The 20,819-nt window shown below is 34.9% G+C and overlaps 1 protein-coding gene across 1 annotated transcript in view; it reads left to right on the top strand.

Moving 5' to 3' along the window:
• The window catches only part of UBR3 (ubiquitin protein ligase E3 component n-recognin 3), a 194,818-nt gene that overhangs the window by 152,094 nt on the left and 21,905 nt on the right, over positions 1-20,819 (top strand). Inside the window, exons 30-32 of the mRNA XM_070476042.1 lie at positions 2,380-2,465; positions 15,991-16,096; positions 18,090-18,193. Of these exons, the coding sequence (XP_070332143.1) occupies positions 2,380-2,465; positions 15,991-16,096; positions 18,090-18,193 (296 nt within the window). The remainder of the gene's footprint in view (positions 1-2,379; positions 2,466-15,990; positions 16,097-18,089; positions 18,194-20,819) is intronic.

Raw genomic sequence — 20,819 nt, 5'->3', positions numbered from 1 at the left:
GCCTTGAACCCACATTATATGAGTATGTATTTCAGTGTCTCTCTGTGTGTATGTGTTTATACACACATTTATTTTTCAAATTATAGCTCCAAACATATGTTAGTGCCAAAAACGGGGTAAAAGAGAAAGCATGCTTGGAGAAGCAAAAAGAAATGGGAGTAGTTGGAGGAGTTTTTATACGGGTATGTCTAGGTGGCCACCATGATAGGCTCTAAGCAGGCTTTCTCATTTTTCTTTTAAATACAGAGATTTTCTCTTTTTTTCCCCCTCCCTTCCAAACTAATTTGAATGTGTTTGTGTTAGGAAATATAGAAAGTTGTGTCTGCTTCTCTCCAGGAACAGAAAGGCTTGGAAAACTTCTGCTTCCAATACATCTTTATTTTTATATCATCCATTCAGGACATCAGAAACAGAATACTGTTTTGATTTTCAACAGTGAGGGGAGGGCAGACATGGGCATGTGGCACATTTGTGTGTCTTTTTGTCTAGCAAGACTTAAGGGGCCAATTTTGTTATCAGTTAGATGAGGAAAAGCTGATTGCTAGGGCTTCTGACATAGTGATTTTTTAAAATTCCAGATACTGTACTAACCCTTTGGATAGGTAGTTTTTGTTTTTTTAACTCAGAAGAAATGTTATACAGGAGATCTTACAACCGTAATCTGAAATAACTGATTACATTTGGCAGTTTTCTTTCAAGTATCCTTTAAAAATCAAATTTCTGGTAACATGTTTATCATCCTATAAAATATCTTATTTGATGATAGAATAGACTTGTACTTATTTTTTAATGAATACTTTTGCAAATTATGCTGAAGTAAAAGTTGACATTCTGGTTCTGACTTTCATTTGTAAGAATTAATTGTGTTTCTGGTTAGCTCTGTTAAAAGTACTAACTAGGAAATCTTAGTTTTTATAAGAGAATATAGCCATTAATTTTTTTCTACAGATTAGGCAACTGAAGATTTGTGAAAACAAAATGTATTGATCTCATTTATATTCCCTTGATGAAGGAACACATGCTGGTCTCCGCTCGCTTTCTGTCCACTAATATGAAATCCTTGTCCCTGCTTCCTTGCTGGTAGGTTTTTAGAAGTTCAGTGAGCAATGCAAATCGCCTGAAGGGTGGAAAATTCCCTTGTCACACAGATGCCCTTATCAGCAGCAACCAGATGGAGCTCTGAGCAGGAACATTATCAATGTTAAATTGCTTTTTCTCCCCCCTGAGTAGAAAGGATTAAAGCATTTCTTTAGAAATGGGTGGCAAATATACAGATTTAGAAACATTAATATTTTTAACAGTTTGCATTTATAAGTAAATACATGAAAATAATGTTTCAAAACATTCTGTGTTCAAGATACAGCCAAAACCATCTCAAAATGTTTTGTTTTAAATAAAACAGGGTACTATTCTTTCCTGAATTCACTTGTAAAGAGTAAGCTTGAAATGTTGCCTTTTTTTTTTTTTAAGATAAAGGATATCTCACTGTTAGTGTCATATACATATCTTGGATATAAACTTCGTTTATTCAGTTTTAGTTGTGGCAAGTAAAGGTGTGTTTAAGTTTGTTAATAATGTTGAAGTAAAAATATACACACACAATCACTCAGAATTTTCATTTATTATCAAAATTAATTGGCTATTTTACTGTTACTGCTTTTGAGTAAATCTTTAGATTCTGCATCAGTTTGATTTTTGAAATGTGAATCTACTAATTATTGCTATTCTTTAAGCTAATAATTGCTAAATATATTGTAATTCCAGATCTATATGAACAATACTATTGTTTAGCAGTGTCAATAGTTATTTATTTTAATAAAACTGTAATTTTAGAAGTCTATAAAAGAAACTGCTGTTAATTATATGTGTTGTTCATATCCACTTTGATGTTAGTGATTTTGTTTCTTAATATTGGTTTCTATATACCATCTAAGCTCCAATGAGTGATAACCATTCCTCTGATATAAAAAATTGGTATGCCCTTGTGTTTTATATGCCAGTAACCACCTAATCAGTGGCTGACCGAGTACAGATTCTTTCATCAGATTCATATGCAGGTTTTTGAAATGTGTTGCAGTTTTTTTCCTTAAGGCATAGTTTTTAGTATTTGCCAACAGCTGGGATTTTGCAACAATTACACTGTGACGTGTGCAGTTTTGTAGGTATAAATATGAACATATGAGTAAGGGCAGATAAACTGTTCCCCTTTTTTATTTCTAAGTATCAGATAAAATATGATTGTTACTGATATTGCATAAACCATAATTTTGCAAATAAAAAAGTTACAGGACTTTATTTAGGTTAATTCAGACATGTCAGTAAAACAAAAGTATTGCTTTAACCTAATGACCGAGATGCATTTTAATGCTTTGCTTACAGAACCAACTTGGAACTTGAATTAATTCATCGAGGAGGGAATTTATGTTCAGGTGGTGCAAGTACAGCTGGTAAAAGGTCCTGTTTAAGTAAGTATTAAGTAGTGCTAACTTAAAAAGAAATTCTAATTATGTCATGAAAGCACATGTAGGCAAAGTGGTCTTTCAGTGTATTTTCAGATTCTTTTTATGTTTTGTATAATCACTTTTAATAGTGATTCTATGCTTTAACTCATTAATCTTGTACTTAGAAGAATCATGAATATTTAGCTCTTTCTATACTGTGATTACTCAGTAAGTAAATATAATTAATCAGAATTACATTGGTTCAAAATTAAAAGTGTATTATTCTCAACTATAAATTGTCCTCAAACTTAAATTCTTTTAAAGAATTTTTATGTTGTGTGGACTTAAGAAAAATTTTTTATAAAGACAATTTGTGTCGCCTGTGGATTATAGCTGCTATTAATCAGTAAACAGATTTGTACTGTATTTTGATGTATACAAATATATTAAAATGGTAGATGTTTGCTCTTATTATGAATATGTTAAAATACTAGTAATTATTTAAAATCAATTGTTTTTAGAAAATATATGTATATTATTTTAGAAAGATATATATGTAATTTGGGAATTATTTCAAAGCAAAGGACTGATCAGAAATACCTTGAAATTTCTAGTAAAAAGATACTAAGTTATGTGAAACTTAAACCAAGTTAATTTTGAAATTTTACTAGTTGTATTAGATTTTTGTGTTATCACTTTGTACTTAGAAGTTTAAAATTTTAAAAATTATTGTTTACTAAGTAGTTAATCTTTATTAACCCCTTGAGGTAGGCACTTAAACTCTACTTATACCCAGTGATTTAATATATTTTATAGGGGAAGCTGTTGATAAATCAGAGTACTAGCTTCTAGTCTGTTTAAGTTAGTAGAAACTATAATTTCACTTTTATTCTTTCTTGTTAATTTGTTGTTTGGTATTGGTTGATTTAATAGTTCAGAATCTGTTTTATTAGAAGGTGTTTAGTAAAGGAATTTTAGTTTTATGTTCAAAATCTACTTTTTTTCCCCTGAGGTACTTAAATTTATACAGAGGCTTGTAAATGGTGAATTTATCCAGAATGCTAAAATTAGTAGTAAAAGTCTAACAGCATCCACTTCAATTATCACTGTCAATTTTACTTTGAATTATTAAGTTGATAGTTAATTCCAGGCTTTTGTTCTTTTTATTTTCTGACTTAGTGAATATGAAATTTCAGTGTGACAGTATAGAAGCGGTCATGATGAAGCTTATCCTAAATATAAGTTAATATTGTTTTTAGTTTTCTTCTTTTCCTTATCAATTATGTTAGCTTCCCTCTCAGCTTTATTAACATATGATTGACAAATAAAAAAATTTATGTATTTAGGTTGTACAACATGATGGTTTTGGTTTTACTTTTCATATGATTATTATTGTGCAGCTACTTATGCATTACTTATCCTATTTATTTGTAAAAGCAGCTCTGTGAATCATGAGTGCAGAAAGTTATATGTTCTATAAAATCTCACTATATTGCAGGTATATAAACTTAATGTATTTGTTATTTACTCAAGCCTAACTCAAACCTAATTTAACACAAGAACATATTGATGGTGTTTCATAGATTCCTATGAAATATTAGATCAAATATCTCATTTTTTTATCTTCCAGTAGTTCTCTGATGATATTAGTAAATAAAAATTCTCTTTTCTCTGGAGTCTGCTCATAAGTTGATATTTTTCTTTTCCCATTCATTAGTTTCTATCACCTCTTAAATATATCATTTAAAAAAGTCTTGTCTTTTTTTCATAATATTTTGGTGAAGGAGAAAATGCTCCACTAATTAAGCAAATGATAAGGAAAGTTACACTTTTGGAATAATGTTCCATCACAAATTCCTGATGAAATTGAAGTTTAGTTTAGTCAAAAAAATATTAGATAAATTTTATATGGAATGGTTTGTGTAATGCCTGATATATAATTGGGCTTCCCTGGTGTCTCAGATGGTAAAGAATCTTGCCTGCAGTGTGGGAGACCTGGGTTCAATTTGTGGGTCAGGACAATCCCCTGGAGAAGGGAATGGCTACCTACTCCAGTATTCTTGCTGGAGAAACCCATGGACAGAGAAGCCCAGCAGATTACAATCCATGGGGTTGCAAAGAGTTGGACACTGTTAGTAAGCAACTAACACACTGAGAGATAATTATGAATGGATACACACACACACACCGCACACACAGTGGTGGTAGGTGGAGAGGAAGATTGTTCTATTAACAACAGTGAAAGCAGAAAATATTATCGGGCAAATTCACACTGAAAAATCAAATTGTCTTGGAATAATGCTTTCAGCACTTCCATATTCAAATACGTTTTTTTAGTATTGAGCTAAAATGACCAGTACCCAATCAGAGTAAATGTTCCTAACTATGTATCTGGGAAATTTTCCCCAGTAAAAAAAAAGCATTATTAATTCACATAGCAATATACTATGATATTTTAATAATACTTTACATTTGTAGTTTTAAAGTTTATAAAGTAGTTTCACATAAATTATTGTCTTTAGAATGATCATGTGAAATAGATGTTATCTCTTTTTCATAGAAAAGGAAACTGAACTTCAGAGTGATTGCATTGCCAAGTCATACAGCGGAAAATGTCAAAGCTTGCAGCTGAACTCAGCTCTCTGACATTAAATTCAGTTATGTAAGACATCTCTTACCCTTAAGTGTCCCAAAGGATGCAGTACCTTTACAAACATTCATCCATGGGCTTAGTCACTGCACACTGTTACTGCGCACTGTTGCCTTGGGATCTTTTCAGGCTGTGCCATGCTATCTGTCCTGTTATCTTGCTTATCTTTGCCAGCCTTGCACTCTGAATCTTATTTTTGTTTTGGGCCACTCCTTTAGACATTTTCTCAACCCTTGTTCCTTCTTTGGATACCAGTTGGTTCTCCTTTATTTTTCACCAGTTTGCTGGCTGGTTCCCTCTTCCTCCTTACCTCTTGACCCATCTGGATCAGCTCCCACATACAGCTCTGCTCCTGATTCTTGGGTCAGAACTCTTGACCTCCTCTTTATCCACTGGAAGCTCAGGCATTAAGGACCTTGTGTTCAGCAGATAAAGGACCTTGTGTTCAGCAGATAAGACTGGTTCTAGATAATGTAAGATATAAAGTGTTAAGTTCTAAAATAGAGTATGGAGAAAGTTCTAGAAAATTTGGAGGTTTGGGATCATATCTAGCTTGTAAAATCAGTGATGCTTTTGGTGTTTCTGAACAAGATTTTGAAAAATAAGTGAATTTGGAGTTTTTGTTACAAATTAGTGTATATACAGATAGGTACCACCAATTTGGTTAGCAATAGATGTAGGACAAAGCAGATGTAAAATTGAAGGCATAACTTTCTTAAGAATAATGTTTTATTAAATTACTGGGTTAATTTATTCATTCAAGTGATTTGAAAAGAGACATGAAACTCCATAGATTCCAGTGAAGTTCACAGGCTTTCAGTACTTTTTTGCCATGATATTCTTAGTGTATTTCTCAAGTAGAAATTGTTGGAACAGTGACTGGGGTGGGGGGTGGGTGGAAGCAGCATCATTGATAAATTATTAATATTGGATAATTTTTAACAATTATCTTTAGATTAACATTTTCCATATCTTTGGGTCTTAGCTTTCTGCTTATTACTGTAGTTTAAGCTACAGTTCATATCACAAATGAACTTCATGATTTAATAGAAATAAAAATTAAACTTTAGTCAAGAAAGCTTAAGGCAACCCTTGCTTTGACATTTTCATTTGAGGAGTTTTAACTTAATTTTGACATAATATATAATCTTTTCAAGGAATGATGCATACAGTGGGGAACTGCCTCCTGGGTTTGTTACTCCTAGAAAGGGATCCAGCTTAGATGGTGTGCAGGCAGCATGCAGTTCAAAATAGTTGCTCAGAGATGACTTTTGGTGAATTCAGAGTTAAAATTATTTTGATGTTAATTTCACCCTTCAGTAACACTCCATAAGGATATTTTTAAATACTATCACAAAATTGCTATTCAGTAGTCTCATATTTTTTAACAGTGGTAAAATCTTGATATCTATGGCTTAGTAAGGTTTTCAGATTGAAAAACTATGATATGAATTCTACAAATAGGTTGAATCACAACTTTTGTTCTATTCTTCTTTGTTACCTTATAACAAGAAGAAAATTTGGCCACCAGATTATTATAATGGTTAAAATGCATAAATGAATGTAAAAATGTAGAAGTTGCCTTCAGACTCCTTTCTTCATGAGTAAGCAGATAGTTTAATGACAACCTCATTTAATCGCATGGATTCTGTTCCTCATAAATATCCAACCAGAGAATTGTTGTAAGAACCCAGTTTTACCATAGACTGTAAGTCTCAACACTACTGTTTCTACTACTTCAATACTACCGTTGGGGATGGGGGTGGTTAAGGAGACCGGAAGCAAGATAAAAGTTAATTTTCAGCCTGGTCTTTTCTTTTTTAAGCACCTAATTTATTCTGTTGGCCTGTTAAAAGGTGGGGTTAGAAGGAGAAAATGGGGTTTATTCCCAAAGATTGATACAACTTCTTTATTGAAAACTAAATACATTGTTACTGTGGGGAGCCCGGGTTAGAGACATCGTTTAAGGTTTTGAGCTGAGAGCCTTCCAGTGATCCCAGCTATTCTTTAGTCTTTCTGCAGGTCCTGTACTTTGTGGTGCAGGTAGCTAGGCCTTTCTGTGTTAATCGTGTCGTTATTTCAGGAACGAAGTACCACAGATAATCATTTCCACTATCAGGCCATAGGAGTCCTAAGATTTGCTTGGCTTAGGGCAGTGCAGTTCCTCTTCAGCCGTGCAATTAGAACCCTCTCCCCTGTCCCTCAGCTTTAAATGGGGTGCTTAAATTAGACGTGGATTCATGGAGCATGTCTTCTTTGATAAGGAGGAGATTAGGAGTCCTAAGAACTGACCTTTTTCTTTACCCTTCATAGGACTACCTATGTGTGGAGGCAGAATTGTGCACCTCTTCATATTGTCCTATGCCATGCTGTAAAGGTGAAGGGGGAGGCTGGTCACTTAAACCTGAAAGTAGGAGCAGAAAATTCCATGAAACTAATACTGTGATGCCTGAGGTAACCAGAGAACAATGGCACAATGTGCTGGAAGTGGAGGCATAGGAACTGCAGGAGAAGAACCCAGCATGAAAAGTAGCAAGTACTAAAGACAGCCTTTTCTTCTGGTAGTTTTGAATTTTCACAAGAGATAATTTAAGCAAAGCTCATCTACTTTAGCTTGTAATTGTATATCCCTTTATTAACCAGGAGCAACATAGATAGAAAATAAAGAGGTGGGGGTGGAAAGAAGCAGCATAGAATACAGTGTTGGAAGGAACACTGGATTGGAATTAGAAGATCTGAATTCTAGTCCTGTTTGTTTTCTGTTGGACTTGAGGAAAGTTGCCTGACTGTTTACCTTGCGGTGGAAATGGGGATTATGATACCTGTGCTGACCATCTACCATATCTGTCATGATTAATGACAGATGGTATTAAATACCAAATGTTATTAGATACATGAGCTAAAGTATTTTATGTATGTGTATAATACATACTCACATATATATAATTTTATTATTATTGATTTGTTTCTCAATCCTTTAAAATTCCTAATTGCCACTTTATTCCCTGTCTGCCTTGCCTGAATTGGTGAGTGGTGGGGCAGGAAAAGCTGAGTCAGCTCCTGTTACTCAATGGCATGAATCGCCTGTTTCTAAGGAATCAGAGCTACAGATCTTCATCTTACAGTTGTTTCCAGACCTCACCTAGAAGTTCTCTCCATCTTGCCACGGATAATTTCTCAGGACTGTGTAAAGGAACCAGGGGAATCTGACTCTTGTTTGAGGAATATACCCACACCAATTATATTCAGCCCAGGGTAAATGGGTCAGAGCCATTTCCTCACTTTGATTATTCAGTTCCAGAAAAACTGAGATTAATTTTTTCATGGTAATTTAGAATCGTTTGGCTAGTTGAAATTTTTTTCATTCAGTTCATTTCAGTCTCTCAGTCGTGTCCGACTCTTTGCGACCCCATGAACTGCAGTGCACCAGGCCTCCCTGTCCATCACCAACTCCTGGAGTTCATCCAAACCCATGTCCAGTGAGTCGGTGATGCCATCCAACCATCTCATCTTCTGTCGTCCCATTCTCCCCCTGCCCTCAATCTTTCCCAGCATCGGAGTCTTTTCAAATGAGTCAGCTCTTCGCATCAGGTGGCCAAAGTATTGCAGTTTCAGCTTCAGCATCAGTCCTTCCAACGAATATTCAGGACTGATTTCCTTTAGGATTAACTGGTTGGATCTCCTTGCAGTCCAAGGGACTCGCAAGAGTCTCTTGAACCATAGTTCAAAAGCATCAGTTCTTTAGTGCTCAGCGTTCTTTATAGTCCAACTCTCACATCCATACATGACCACGGGAAAAACCATAGCCTTGACTAGACGGACCTTTGTAGACAAAGTAGTGTCTCTGCTTTTCAATATGCTGTCTAGGTTGGTCATAACTTTCCCTCCAAGGAGTAAGTGTCTTTTAATTTCATGGCTGCAATCACCATCTGCAGTGATTTTGGGGCCCAGAAAAATAAAGTCTCTTACTGTTTCCACTGTTTCTGCATCTATTTGCCATGAAGTGATGGGACTGGATGCCATGCTCTTAGTTTTCTGAATATTGAGCTTTAAGCCAACTTTTTCACTCTCTTTCACCTTCATCAAGAGGCTCTTTGGTTCTTCTTCACTTTCTGCCATAAGGGTGGTGTCATCTGCATGTCTGAGGTTATTGATATTTCTCCCGGCAATCTTGATTCCAGGATATTTGACTCACAATAAACTGTGGAAAATTCTGAAAGAGATGGGAATACCAGACCACCTGACCTGCCTCTTGAGAAATCTGTATGCAGATCAGGAAGCAACAGTTAGAACTGGACATGAAACAGCAGACTGGTTCCAAATAGGAAAAGAAATATGTCAAGGCTGTGTATTGTCACCCTGCTTATTTAACTTATATGCAGAGTACATCATGAGAAATGCTGGACTGGATGAAGAACAAGCTAGAATCAAGATTGCCGGGAGACATATCAATAACCTCAGACATGCAGATGACACCACCCTTATGGCAGAAAGTGATGAAGAACTAAAGAGCCTCTTGATGAAGGTGAAAGAGGAGAGTGAAAATGTTGGCTTAAAGCCCAATATTCAGAAAACAAAGATCATGGCATCCAGTCCCATCACTTAGATAGATGAAGAAACAGTGGAAACAGTAAGAGACTTTATTTTGGGGGGCTCCAAAATGACTGCAGATGGTGACTGCAGCCATGAAATTAAGAGACTCTTGCTTCTTGGAAGAAAATTTATGACCAACCTAGATAACATATTAAAAAGCAGAGATATTACTTTGCCAACAAAGTTCCGTCTAGTCAAAGGTACAGTTTTTCCAGTAGTCATGTATGGATATGAGTTGGGACTGTAAGGAAAGCTGAGCGCAGAAGAAATGATGCTTTTGAACTGTGGTGTTGGAGAAGACTCTTGAGAGTCCCTTGGACTGCAAGGAGATCCAACCAGTTAATCCTAAAGGAAATCAGTCTTAAATATTCATTGGAAGGACTGATGCTGAAGCTGAAACTGCAGTCCTTTGGCCACCTGGTGCAAAGAGCTGACTCATTTGAAAAGACTCTGATGCTAGGAAAGATTGAGGGTAGCAGGAGAAGGGGACGACAGAGGATAAGATGGTTGGATGGCATCACCGACTCACTGGACATGGGTTTGGATGAACTCCAGGAGTTGGTGATGGACAGGGAGGCCTGGTGTGCTGCAGTTCATGGGATCACAAAGAGTCGGACACGACTGAGAGACTGAACTGAACTGTCTTAATGACTAGTATGAGTTATACTAAGAAATAATTTGCCAGTTTAGAATTCTTAGGTGTTTAGAAATAACTGACAGAGACACAGAATTTCCAGGCTGGTGCTGAGCTCTTTGTGTTCAGTTTCCTTAACTGGATACCTCTCAAGTCATAAAAATTGTTTATGGTGTCTTTTGTATATGTATGGTATTTTTAGCCATTCATGTGAAGCTATAATTTTGCAATAAAGTTGGAGTTATATTTTTAATTTGTAGATCTTTTGGTATTATAATGTTGCTTTTAATATTGTTAAAAATAGAGCAGATTGCTAAATCTTACCTTTTGTTCCAACTGAGAGTTCTTATAATTAAATCTTTGGTTTTTTCCAAGGGCAAATTAGTCTTTCAGTGGTGTTTCCTGTTTTAGTAATGATATGTTTCTCTTGTGATTAAATACATTACAGTACCTTAGACTTGTAAAGAATTTGATTAGGTGTTGCAGAAAATAGAGTTCATTTTCCCAGGTGAGTTGTCACAGCAACCAGCATTGTGAAGGAAATAGTGGGAGCAAGTAAGTCAACCACTGCTTTAGTAGTCAGAGTTGAGAGGTCAGTTCTCTGAGGAAGTGAAATTAGGGCTGATAAATTGGCCTCCTTCTTGGTTAGTAAGCCAGGGTGTCATTATAGCAGAAAAGGAAGAGCATAAGTCCATCATGAATATTATGCTTATATTGTGTGATTTTTAAAAACAAAGATTATTGACATATTCATGAAATATTCAGTGTACTTAAAACTTTCTGTTAAATGCCAAACACTGTGCTAACCTAGAAGTGCAAAGAGGAAAAGAAATAATTGTCTTTTTTAGGGAGATTTCACTGTCTAATAGGAGAGGAAAATGTGAAAAAATAATTACAGGGCTGTAGTAGATGTGCTAAAATAGAGGTGACTCTAGTGTAGAGAATGCTTAAAGCAAGGGATGATCACATCTGTCTCAGGTGTGTATTAGAGAAAACTTTGCTGAGGAGCACTTGAACTGCCTCTCGAAAGATGAATCAGGTTTGCTTAGAGAACAGGAAGATGCCATTCTAGACTGAGAGGACACCTGGCAAAGACAGAGTGACACGTGGGGGAATACTTGCTAAAGGAAGGGAGGAAAGAAGCTTAAGTAATAAACCTGAAAAAGAAAATAGGGGTTCTCGCTCTCTCAGTGACTTTTAAGTGCTTTCTATGCCTCTTCTTTCAGTGGTTCACCAACCAATTATGAGGCAACATGGATAGATTTATTGTTTACAGGAATTGGAGGTGGTTGAAACAGAAGACTTAAAGCTAATGAGGACTTTGTTATCTACTTGAGAAATGATCCGGGGGGTAGAGTAGAGTAAAGGAGGATGGGTCATTGGCAGAACCAGTAGGATTAATTGGTTTATTAATTAAACCAATAGGCCATTTTTCCTTGGATGTTTGCATGGGGAGTGATGTCATTCACTCAGATGGAATTGTAAGAAGAAATGAATATCAGAGCTAGGCTGGGCTATATAATCAGTTTAGCTTTGGATATATAGATTTCTGTGGTGCCTGTCAAACATCGGAAGTGGTAGAGAAATTTGTGAATTGTAAACTTGCAGGTAGAAGTGGAAGTTGAGCTTAGATGAAGTAGTGTATGCAGAATGAGAGGGAAAGAAGCCTAAGAAGGGATCCTTTTCCTTTCTTATGGAGAATGCCCCCTTTTAGGTCTCAGCAGAGGAAGAACACTTATAGGTGACTGAGAAGAAGCTGGGGGAGAACCAAGGAAGAGTGGTACCAGAAGTTCAGGAGAGGAGAGAGATGAAGGTTAAAAATACATGTTAATATTTGTGTAGAGTGGTAGTTTTGCGTGGAGACCTCATGTTTCTTATGTAGTTACAATCTCTAATTTTGGCTGTATTATCTCAAGTTTATAAATATTACATTTATTATTTGGAATTTATCCATAGAAACCATCTATGTATGTACATGTATTTAAGCACACTATCTGCACACTGCAGATATGTGTTCCTACTATAACTACTCATCACGTCAAACAGGCCAGAGAGTTGGAATTATCCTCAGTTTACAGATAATAAAACTAGGATACTTTGCCCAAGGACGCATGGCCAGTACAGAGCTTGAATTCAAATCTAGGACTTCCTTAGTCCTACTGGACAGTGTTGCCTGTTGATTGAAGTCACAGCACACCTATAAATGAGTGATTTTCTCATTTCTAAATCCTTTTGTAAATGTAGGTGTAACTTTAGAACTTTAAAATGTGTCATTCCAGAAAAAGTTGTCTATTCCTTTTGCTGTTGTTATTCAAAATTTTAATAGTATCCTTTCTTCGTATAATTGCTTTTCAACTTTTAAAATCTCATGAACATGTGTGTGCGTGCTCAGTCACTTCAGTCGTGTCTGACTCTGTGACCCCGTGAACTGTAGCCCGCCAGGCTCCTCTGTCCATGGGATTTTCCAGGCAAGATCACTGGAGTGGTTGTCACGCCCTCCTCCAGGGGATCTTCCTGACCCAGGGATCAGACCCTTGTCCCCTGCATCTCCTGCATCGCGGTGGATTCTTTACCACTTAGCTACCAGGGAAGCTTGTCATGAACATATTTGGTGTTTATTACATTTTTCCATTATTTTTTGGTTTTTAACTTTTTGACGTGATCAGAGGTTCTCCTCATCCTACATCTTCTAATGTCAATATTTGTTCCCTTGGCAGTGAAGAGCATGGTTTCCTAACCAGTGGACCACCAGGGGATTCTCTAAAAGATATTTTTGTTGCTAAATAAATTTTAAAGTTTAGTCTTATTGATATGTCTCAGACTGAATTTTGCAAACACAGTGAATTAAATAAACATAGTGAAAAGTGTTGACTGTCATTGGCCTGTTCTGCTTCCTATTGAAGTTATCTGCAATTTCCAGGATTGTTTCTGAAAGATAGATGCACCTCATTAGATATGTTATCATCCTTTAGTTCTAGTTAAAGCTAATACTAAAGACCCTTGTCATATATTATATTAATAGCTTTAGAAGATGCAACAGGGTTGCAGTCTCAGTTCTTCATAGGAATGGAAAAGGGATGTGTGTCACAAAAGGAATTTTATACTTTCCTTTTAATCACTGAAACCTCAAGGAGAACTGAAGTGGTAGAAAAAAACAAAGAAGTAGGAAATCTTGAAGTCGGATTCCCTGGTGGCTCATGTGGTGAAGAACCTGCCGGCAGTGTGGGAAACCCAGGTTTGATCCCTGGGTTGGGAAGATCCCCTGAAGAAGGGAATGGCAACCCACTCCAGTATTCTTGCCTGGAGAATCCCATGGACAGAGGAGCCTGGCAGGCTACTCCATGGGGAGCAAAGACGTGTGGCAAAGTCACATGACTGAGTGACTGTTACTGTCGTCAGGAATCTTGAATTCTGTTCTTAGCTTTGCTAATAAATATTTAGGGTGATCTGGCCTATTTCCTCATCTGTAGAGTAAGGGAATATAAGAAAATGAAAAAGTTTTCTTCTAACATTTGTATTTCTTTAATTATGATAAAGTCTAGGAAATTAGGCATTTACAACATTACTTTTATGCTGGCCATGGTTTCAGTGTAAAACAGGTTAGTAAAATTGCCATGTCTATGCTTTTGATTAAACCAAAGCTTCAAGTTAATTGACTTTTGTCTTGAAAAGAGATAGTAAAAAGAGACCTTTGATTCACTTAAAAACTTATATAAGAATGCAAAACTCCCCACTTGGCAGCTTGAGTTAATATTTCTGCTAGAGGATTTTTTTTTAAACACACTTCTCAGTTTTAGACACTTTTAAAAAAAAGATGAATTGTATATATACTTCATAAAAATCTTATGTAAAATTGAGTTGAAATAAAATAAAAATAATCAGTATATCTTTATCACATTATCTCACTGCTAAAAATGTCTCTTGTTCTTATTGTTACCAATGGAACCAGGTTACTAGAAAAACTGAAAATTTGGGAAACTTGTCTCAAAACAAGATAACTATATTATCTACCTGATACAGTTTTTGTGAAAATAGAGACAAATCTATGTAGGTGATTTAAATAGTGCTTGGCACTAATAAATACTCAGCTAGTCTTAACCATTAATAGGATGAAGAAATTTTAAGAGAAGGTTTAGACTATACATTGACTTACAGGCAGAAGATGAATAAGAATAAGGTATTTAAATTCTTCTGTTTGTTATACAGAGATTAGATTGAAACAATTGTGGGTACAGTGTTAGGTTCAGCTCCTCCCACACCTCCCGTTTCTACTACACTGCCCCACAGAGTGGAACGTTTGTTTTGTCATCTTATAGCTCTCATGTCTCACAGATGATTTCTTCAAACTACTACCACCACTAATATTACTAATACTTATATGGATGGATCTCAAGTGATTCTAAAGTATAGCTAATTTCTAAGTTTACTCAGAGATACAAAATGTTGTTTAGTTTTGAGTAGTTTAATTTAGAGAGTAAGTGACAACAATATGGTTATGTCATTTGACTTTTTTTTTTCTGGCTTTTGTAATTAATTCTAATCACCTTGTCAAAAAGTATTTTCTGACTTTCTAGAAAGGGACTGTTGATTTATTTTAATTCAAATATTTTGAGTATTTAAGAGAGTAATTTAGTCCAGTCCTTGTCATTTATACCAGAAAAAGGACATGGGATATGAAAGCAAAATTAAAAAAATTTTTCCCAAATAATTTAAAATTTTTAAACAATTCTTTTTCTAAATGTGGTAGCAGAATTTTGTCAAAAGTTGAGACTGGTAGATTGTTATGGTATCTGTCATAGATTATTGTCAGATAGAAGAAATGAAGAAATGAACATAGCAGAATAGCTCTTCTAAATATTATTCTCATTTCCGTTATTTTTTCCTTCATGTTGAGTCTAAAGATGAAATCACAATTAAATCTAAAGAATATTCAGGAGAAAAAAATTAGGTAAAGGAAGAACTTCAGCTAACAGTGGTTTATGTGGATGTGATTGTCCATGTTACTCAGAGTAGGGTGTTGAAGATAATAGTGAATTTTGGTTAGGAGATCACAACAGTGAAAACTACAGGTTACCAAGATCAAGGCATAAAGCCAAGGAAAGGTAGGTCTCTGACAGAACATGAGGAAAACAAACTATTTCTGTATTAAGATTGAGCATAAAAGAATAGTCCAGGTTCTGAATTTATTTGGATATATATCTCAGTGAAAGTGAAAGTTGTGTCCAACTCTTTGCAGCCATATAGACTATACAGTCCATGGAATTCTCCAGGCTAGAATACTGGAATGGGTAGCCTTTCCTTTCTCCAGGGGATCTTCCCAACCCAGGGATCGAACCCAAGTCCCCTGCATTGCAGGCAGATTCTTTACCAGCTGAGCCACAAGCGAAGCCCAAGAATACTAGAGTGGGTAGCCTATCCCTACTCCAGGGGATCTTCCTGACCCAGAAATCAAACCAGGGTCTCCTGCATTGCAGGAGGATTTTTTACCAACTGAACAATCAGGGAAGCCCTCAGAGTTTACCTTAAAAGAGAGCATGAATTTGTTGGTACTTATACTTGGTGAATTATAAGGAAAGGAAACATTTCTTTAAAAATTACTATAAATTTTGCCTGAATATTGTTCTGGACAAATTGTGTGAACTTTCTAATTACTTTTCCTTCAATTTATTTAGATCAGCTATTCCATGTATTAGCCTTGCACATGCGACTTTATAGCATTGATTCTGAGTATAACCCTTGGAGAAAGCTCACACAGTTACTAGAAGAGATGAGTTCGCAGTAAGTATTATTGAAAGATTAAATTCAGTTACAACTTTTTTGAAAATGATTAAGTATAAAAATAAGATTGAAGTTCTTTTTAATATGTGAATTTTCCTTATGAGACAAAAATACATGATAAAAATTGAAAACAGTTTATTATATTATACTTTTATACCATTTATATACTATTATTATTATTGTTACTATCTATACTATTATACTTTCTGTTAAATTTACATAAAAATTCCTAATGAGTGAGAAAATCTTTTAAAGAATTTCACTGGTTTTTATATAGACAAAACATTCAGAGGCACACAATGGCCGGTGGTTCTTTTCATGTCATAATTGATCAAAGGGTTCAAGTAACCTTAGACTTATTCCTTCATTGTAAAGTTCCCCACAGCCTTTCACCTGATGATGTTTGAAACCTAAGATCATTCTTGCCTTCATTAGGTACTACAGAATAGTGGTTTAAAAAAAAACACACACAAAAAAACTGCTTTATGATTTATTAGCTAGAAACACACTAGTTTTAGAATCTGCTTTTCAAAAATAACACATGACAACCAAATTCCCGCATCATTAAAATTTTTGAAATGATACACCTCATTTACTTACTCCTAATTTATAGAAATACAGAATCTGTACTTTATGCTACCACTTATGTAATCAGTGGGAACCATTTCTGAGGGAATTTGAATAATAGGTGAGAAAGTGGTGCCCCCTGAATTTTTTTCTTCTTAAGAACTTTGGGCTTGTAAAGAAGAGATGCCAGGGAGACTTAAGAGACAATAATAGGATTCATAGCATTAATGGAAGTTTATCTTTGGAGAGAAAGACAACTATTAAAGAGATATTTGTAGAGAATGGAGATATTCAAAGAGCTGTCTTCTTTGGCAGTTCCATAAGCATCACAGAAGCAGGGATTGTTTACTCATAGGTATCCAATGCCTGGCCAACAGTTAAGTAATCACTATTTTGCTGAATGACAAAGCCTTATAAAAGATTTCAGCAGTTTTTATTTATCCCAAATCTAGTCTCACATGTAGCTTCAGAATTTAGCTGATTCTGAATGCTTAAGATTTACTTTTGTTCTCTGACATGAAAAATTAAACCTGTGATCAAAATATTTAAGTTTCTAAAGGAGTTTTAATTCTTTTAGAATGAAAAGAGCTGCTCTATAATAAATTCTGTGTGTTTTATGGTACTATACATACCTTAGGTTTACTATTTTGTCTTTTATAGTATATTTTAAGTTCTACTTTGGTTATTATATCTTTTTTTTAAACTTTGAAAATGTTAAAAGATTTTCTTTGAATTTTATGTTAGTCCTAAAGTTGAAACAACTTTTTTGTTTGTTTGTTTCCAAGTTTTTATTTTTTATTTATTTTTTTGTGTGTGTATTCCTTTTTTTTTTTTTTTTTTCTTATTTTACTTTACAACATTGTGTTGGTTTTGCTGTACATTGACTTGAATCCACCTTGGGTGTACATGTGTTCCCCATCCTGAACTCCCCTCCCACCTCCCTCCCTATCCCGAAACAACTTTGAACAAGAGATATTAACCATGCCTTTTCAATGTAACTTGTTTGTGAATTGATTTTTTATAACACGAATATTTATTCTTTAATATAAAGTTTGTGATAGCAAGTATCCTAAGTGCCACCCCATTTGTAGTGAAGCTAATTCTCTTAAGTTCCATTTAATACTTCGTTTGATTTCTGTAATCTGAGAGATCAGAAAGATTCACAATCAAGTTAATGTGTTCCAATTGTTTCAGTTAGTAAAACCTGATAAATTTTCCAGGTAATTTTTTCCTATTAGGCAGAATCAAAGAAATATGTGAGCCTAGGATATTGTATTTTTAGGCAAAAATGTGGTCCTAACTTTTTCTTTTGAGATTTCTTAGTTGCTTACGAAAGTTTGGTTTCTGTTCCATACACATATATGTGAAATATAAAGTGAATTAGAAAGAAAATACTGTCTAAAGTGATTATGCGTTTTTCTTTTAGACTGGGAAATGAGGAACAACAGCCTGAGGTTCCAATTCTTTATCATGATGTTACATCCCTTTTGCTCATCCAGATCTTAATGATGCCTCAACCCTTACACAAAGGTATGTCTTTACAGTTTAGATTCTTAGATTATATTGTATATATAATGAATATTCTAAAAATTACAGGCATAAATATAATATTCACTCTGATGGAAATGTTCTGAGATAAATAGCATTGTAATTTATTTCTAAAGATGAGAGTGAAATAAAGAATTTTTTTTTCCTTGTGGGTCTGCTTTTAGCTCTTTAGTCAATATTTAGGTAAAGATATGGGGGAGTCACTGAAAATCTTTAGGAAATTATAGTACAAAAATGTGAAAAATAGAGCAAACTGTCAGCTTTAATGCCTTTACCTATCTACATGCATTTTGATATAGGAGTATCATAGAGTGTTAAAAATGTGATGACTCATTATTTTTAATTAGTGTTAATATCATACTAGTAATTTTTATATACTAATTTTTACTAGTATGATATTGATAGCATTCATAATTATTGCTCCCTAGTTGTATGAGTTGTAGAGTTTTTAATATATTTTGGATATTAAACCTTTCTGGATATATTATTTGCGAATATCTTCTTTCATTCAGTAGGCTACCTTTTTTGTTTTATTAGTAATTTCTTTGCTGTGCAAAAGCTTTTTAGTTTGATGGAGTCCCATTTATTTTTGCTTTTGTTTCGCTTGCCCAAGGAGACATATCCAAAAAAATATTGCTAAGAGTTATATCAGAGAGTGTACTTGCCTTTGTTTTCTTCTAGAAGTTTTATGGTTTCAGGTCTTACATTTAAATCTTTAATCCATTTTCAAGTTTATCTTTGTATATGGTCTGAGAAGATGGTCCACTTTAATACTTTGGCATGTAGCTGTTCAGTTTTCCCAGCACTGTTTGTTAAAGAAGCCGTCTTTTCCCTGATCTTATATTCTTGCCTCCTTTGTCATAAGTTAATTGACCATATACAGGTGTCTTTATTTCTGGGCAGGAAAGTCAGTTTAAATGCTTGATTTGTTTACCAGTTTTCAGAAAAATAGGTAGGTTTTTTTTTTTTTTTCTTAGCATCCTCCAAAGGTGATTTCTTTTTTGTTTTTTATAATTATTATGGACTAATGAATTTTAGCAAATGAGATATCTTTTAGTTCTTGTGTAGAATAATAACTGTTTAAACACTTGTGTTTGGTTTTAGTTGGCTTGTGTCCTGATGATATGACCCCAGCAATCTTTGGTAGCTTCTTCAAACCAAGGCATTTTAATCTGTGGTTTAGGTGTTCACTGGAAAAAACAAACATTTAAATGAAACACTCACACCATTAGGTGATGTGCACAATTACTGAAAGTATGAAAAAACTCCTTGTAAGTTCAGAATGCCTTTACCCTAGACAAGTAGAGTTGAAAATTAGTTTTTATTAAAATAGGCTAATATTTGATTAAATAGAATCTCTATACTTGATTGAAGACTAATTCTACCTCATATTAGGAAAGTATTTTGAACTCCAGAGTATTGGAGAATGTTTTTTGGAGTGCTGAAATTAGTTGTGTTCCTAGACTTCCTGGAAACCATTCGAGTAAAGATTATTAAGGTAACCTTTTGTTTTGATCATAGGCTTCCATAGTGACTCAGAATATCACATTCACATGATTTTTCAACTTCCATTATTCCTTGAACATACTGTACTGAAGAGGCAACTTTATCATTGCTACAGATACCTTACAGCCTACTTGACATTGTTTTTAAGCAGTTAATCTATACTTTGCACACAGAAATAAAGGTTTCTTTCAGGTAATTTCACCTTTTTTGAAATGTCCCTTTTCCTCATTTCAAGCATATCAGAAGTAGGTTTGGTGGCCTAAAATGTTTAAAAAGTGTTTTTTGAATGGATCCAAGACAGACTGTTGGAGTTTTTATTCATTTCTCCACATCCTTCCTTACATTATTAAAAGAGCTTAATTTGGAACTCCCTGCTGGCCTAGTGGGCTTCCCTGGTGGCTCAGATGGTAAAGAATCTGCCTGCGATGTGGGAGACCTGGATTTGATCCCTGGGTTGGGAAGATCCCCTGGAGGAGGAAATCGCAACCCACTCCAGTATTCTTGCCTGGAGAATCCCATGGACAGAGGAGTCTGGTGGATTACAGTCCATGGGGTTCCAAAGAGTCAGACACGACTGAGTGACTAAGCACAGCACAGTGGCCTTCAAGGAATTCATGAATCTCTTTAAATAATGTGGAAAAAAATTATATGTATATGTACATTTTTTATGGGAAGTTCCATAGCTCCTACCATATTTTCAAATGAATATTGACCTCTCAAACTGAGTTATTTATAAGTTCTCCTGAGAACTCTTGGTCATAAAGCAAATAAATAGTTCTGTAATAAGGAATGGCAGTAAGAAAATTGCTTTTGAGTAGTTGTAGAATCAGATACAGATTTTAATGGGATGAGAAATGAGAGGGAGATGAGAGAACAGACATAGTGAGCAGAGAGTTATCAGGAGTGAATGTGGGGAGAGAATAGAGGCTGTTTGTGGATATAATTCAGAGTTATTTTTCATTTTTTTTTTTTTTTTTTTTTTGAGCAGGTTTTGAACACGTTTAAATGTTTGCCATGTCTCCCTTATTCACTTAGTAACTCCTGGTGCTCCTTTACTGGGAAGCCATTTTCTTGGCTGTCCCTTTTTCACTTTCTCAAAATA

Source organism: Odocoileus virginianus, chromosome 13 (assembly GCF_023699985.2).
Source record: "Odocoileus virginianus isolate 20LAN1187 ecotype Illinois chromosome 13, Ovbor_1.2, whole genome shotgun sequence".
NCBI lineage: Eukaryota > Metazoa > Chordata > Mammalia > Artiodactyla > Cervidae > Odocoileus > Odocoileus virginianus.
The sequence above is the reverse complement of the archived record's forward strand: the minus strand, read 5'-3'. Positions and strand labels throughout refer to the sequence as shown.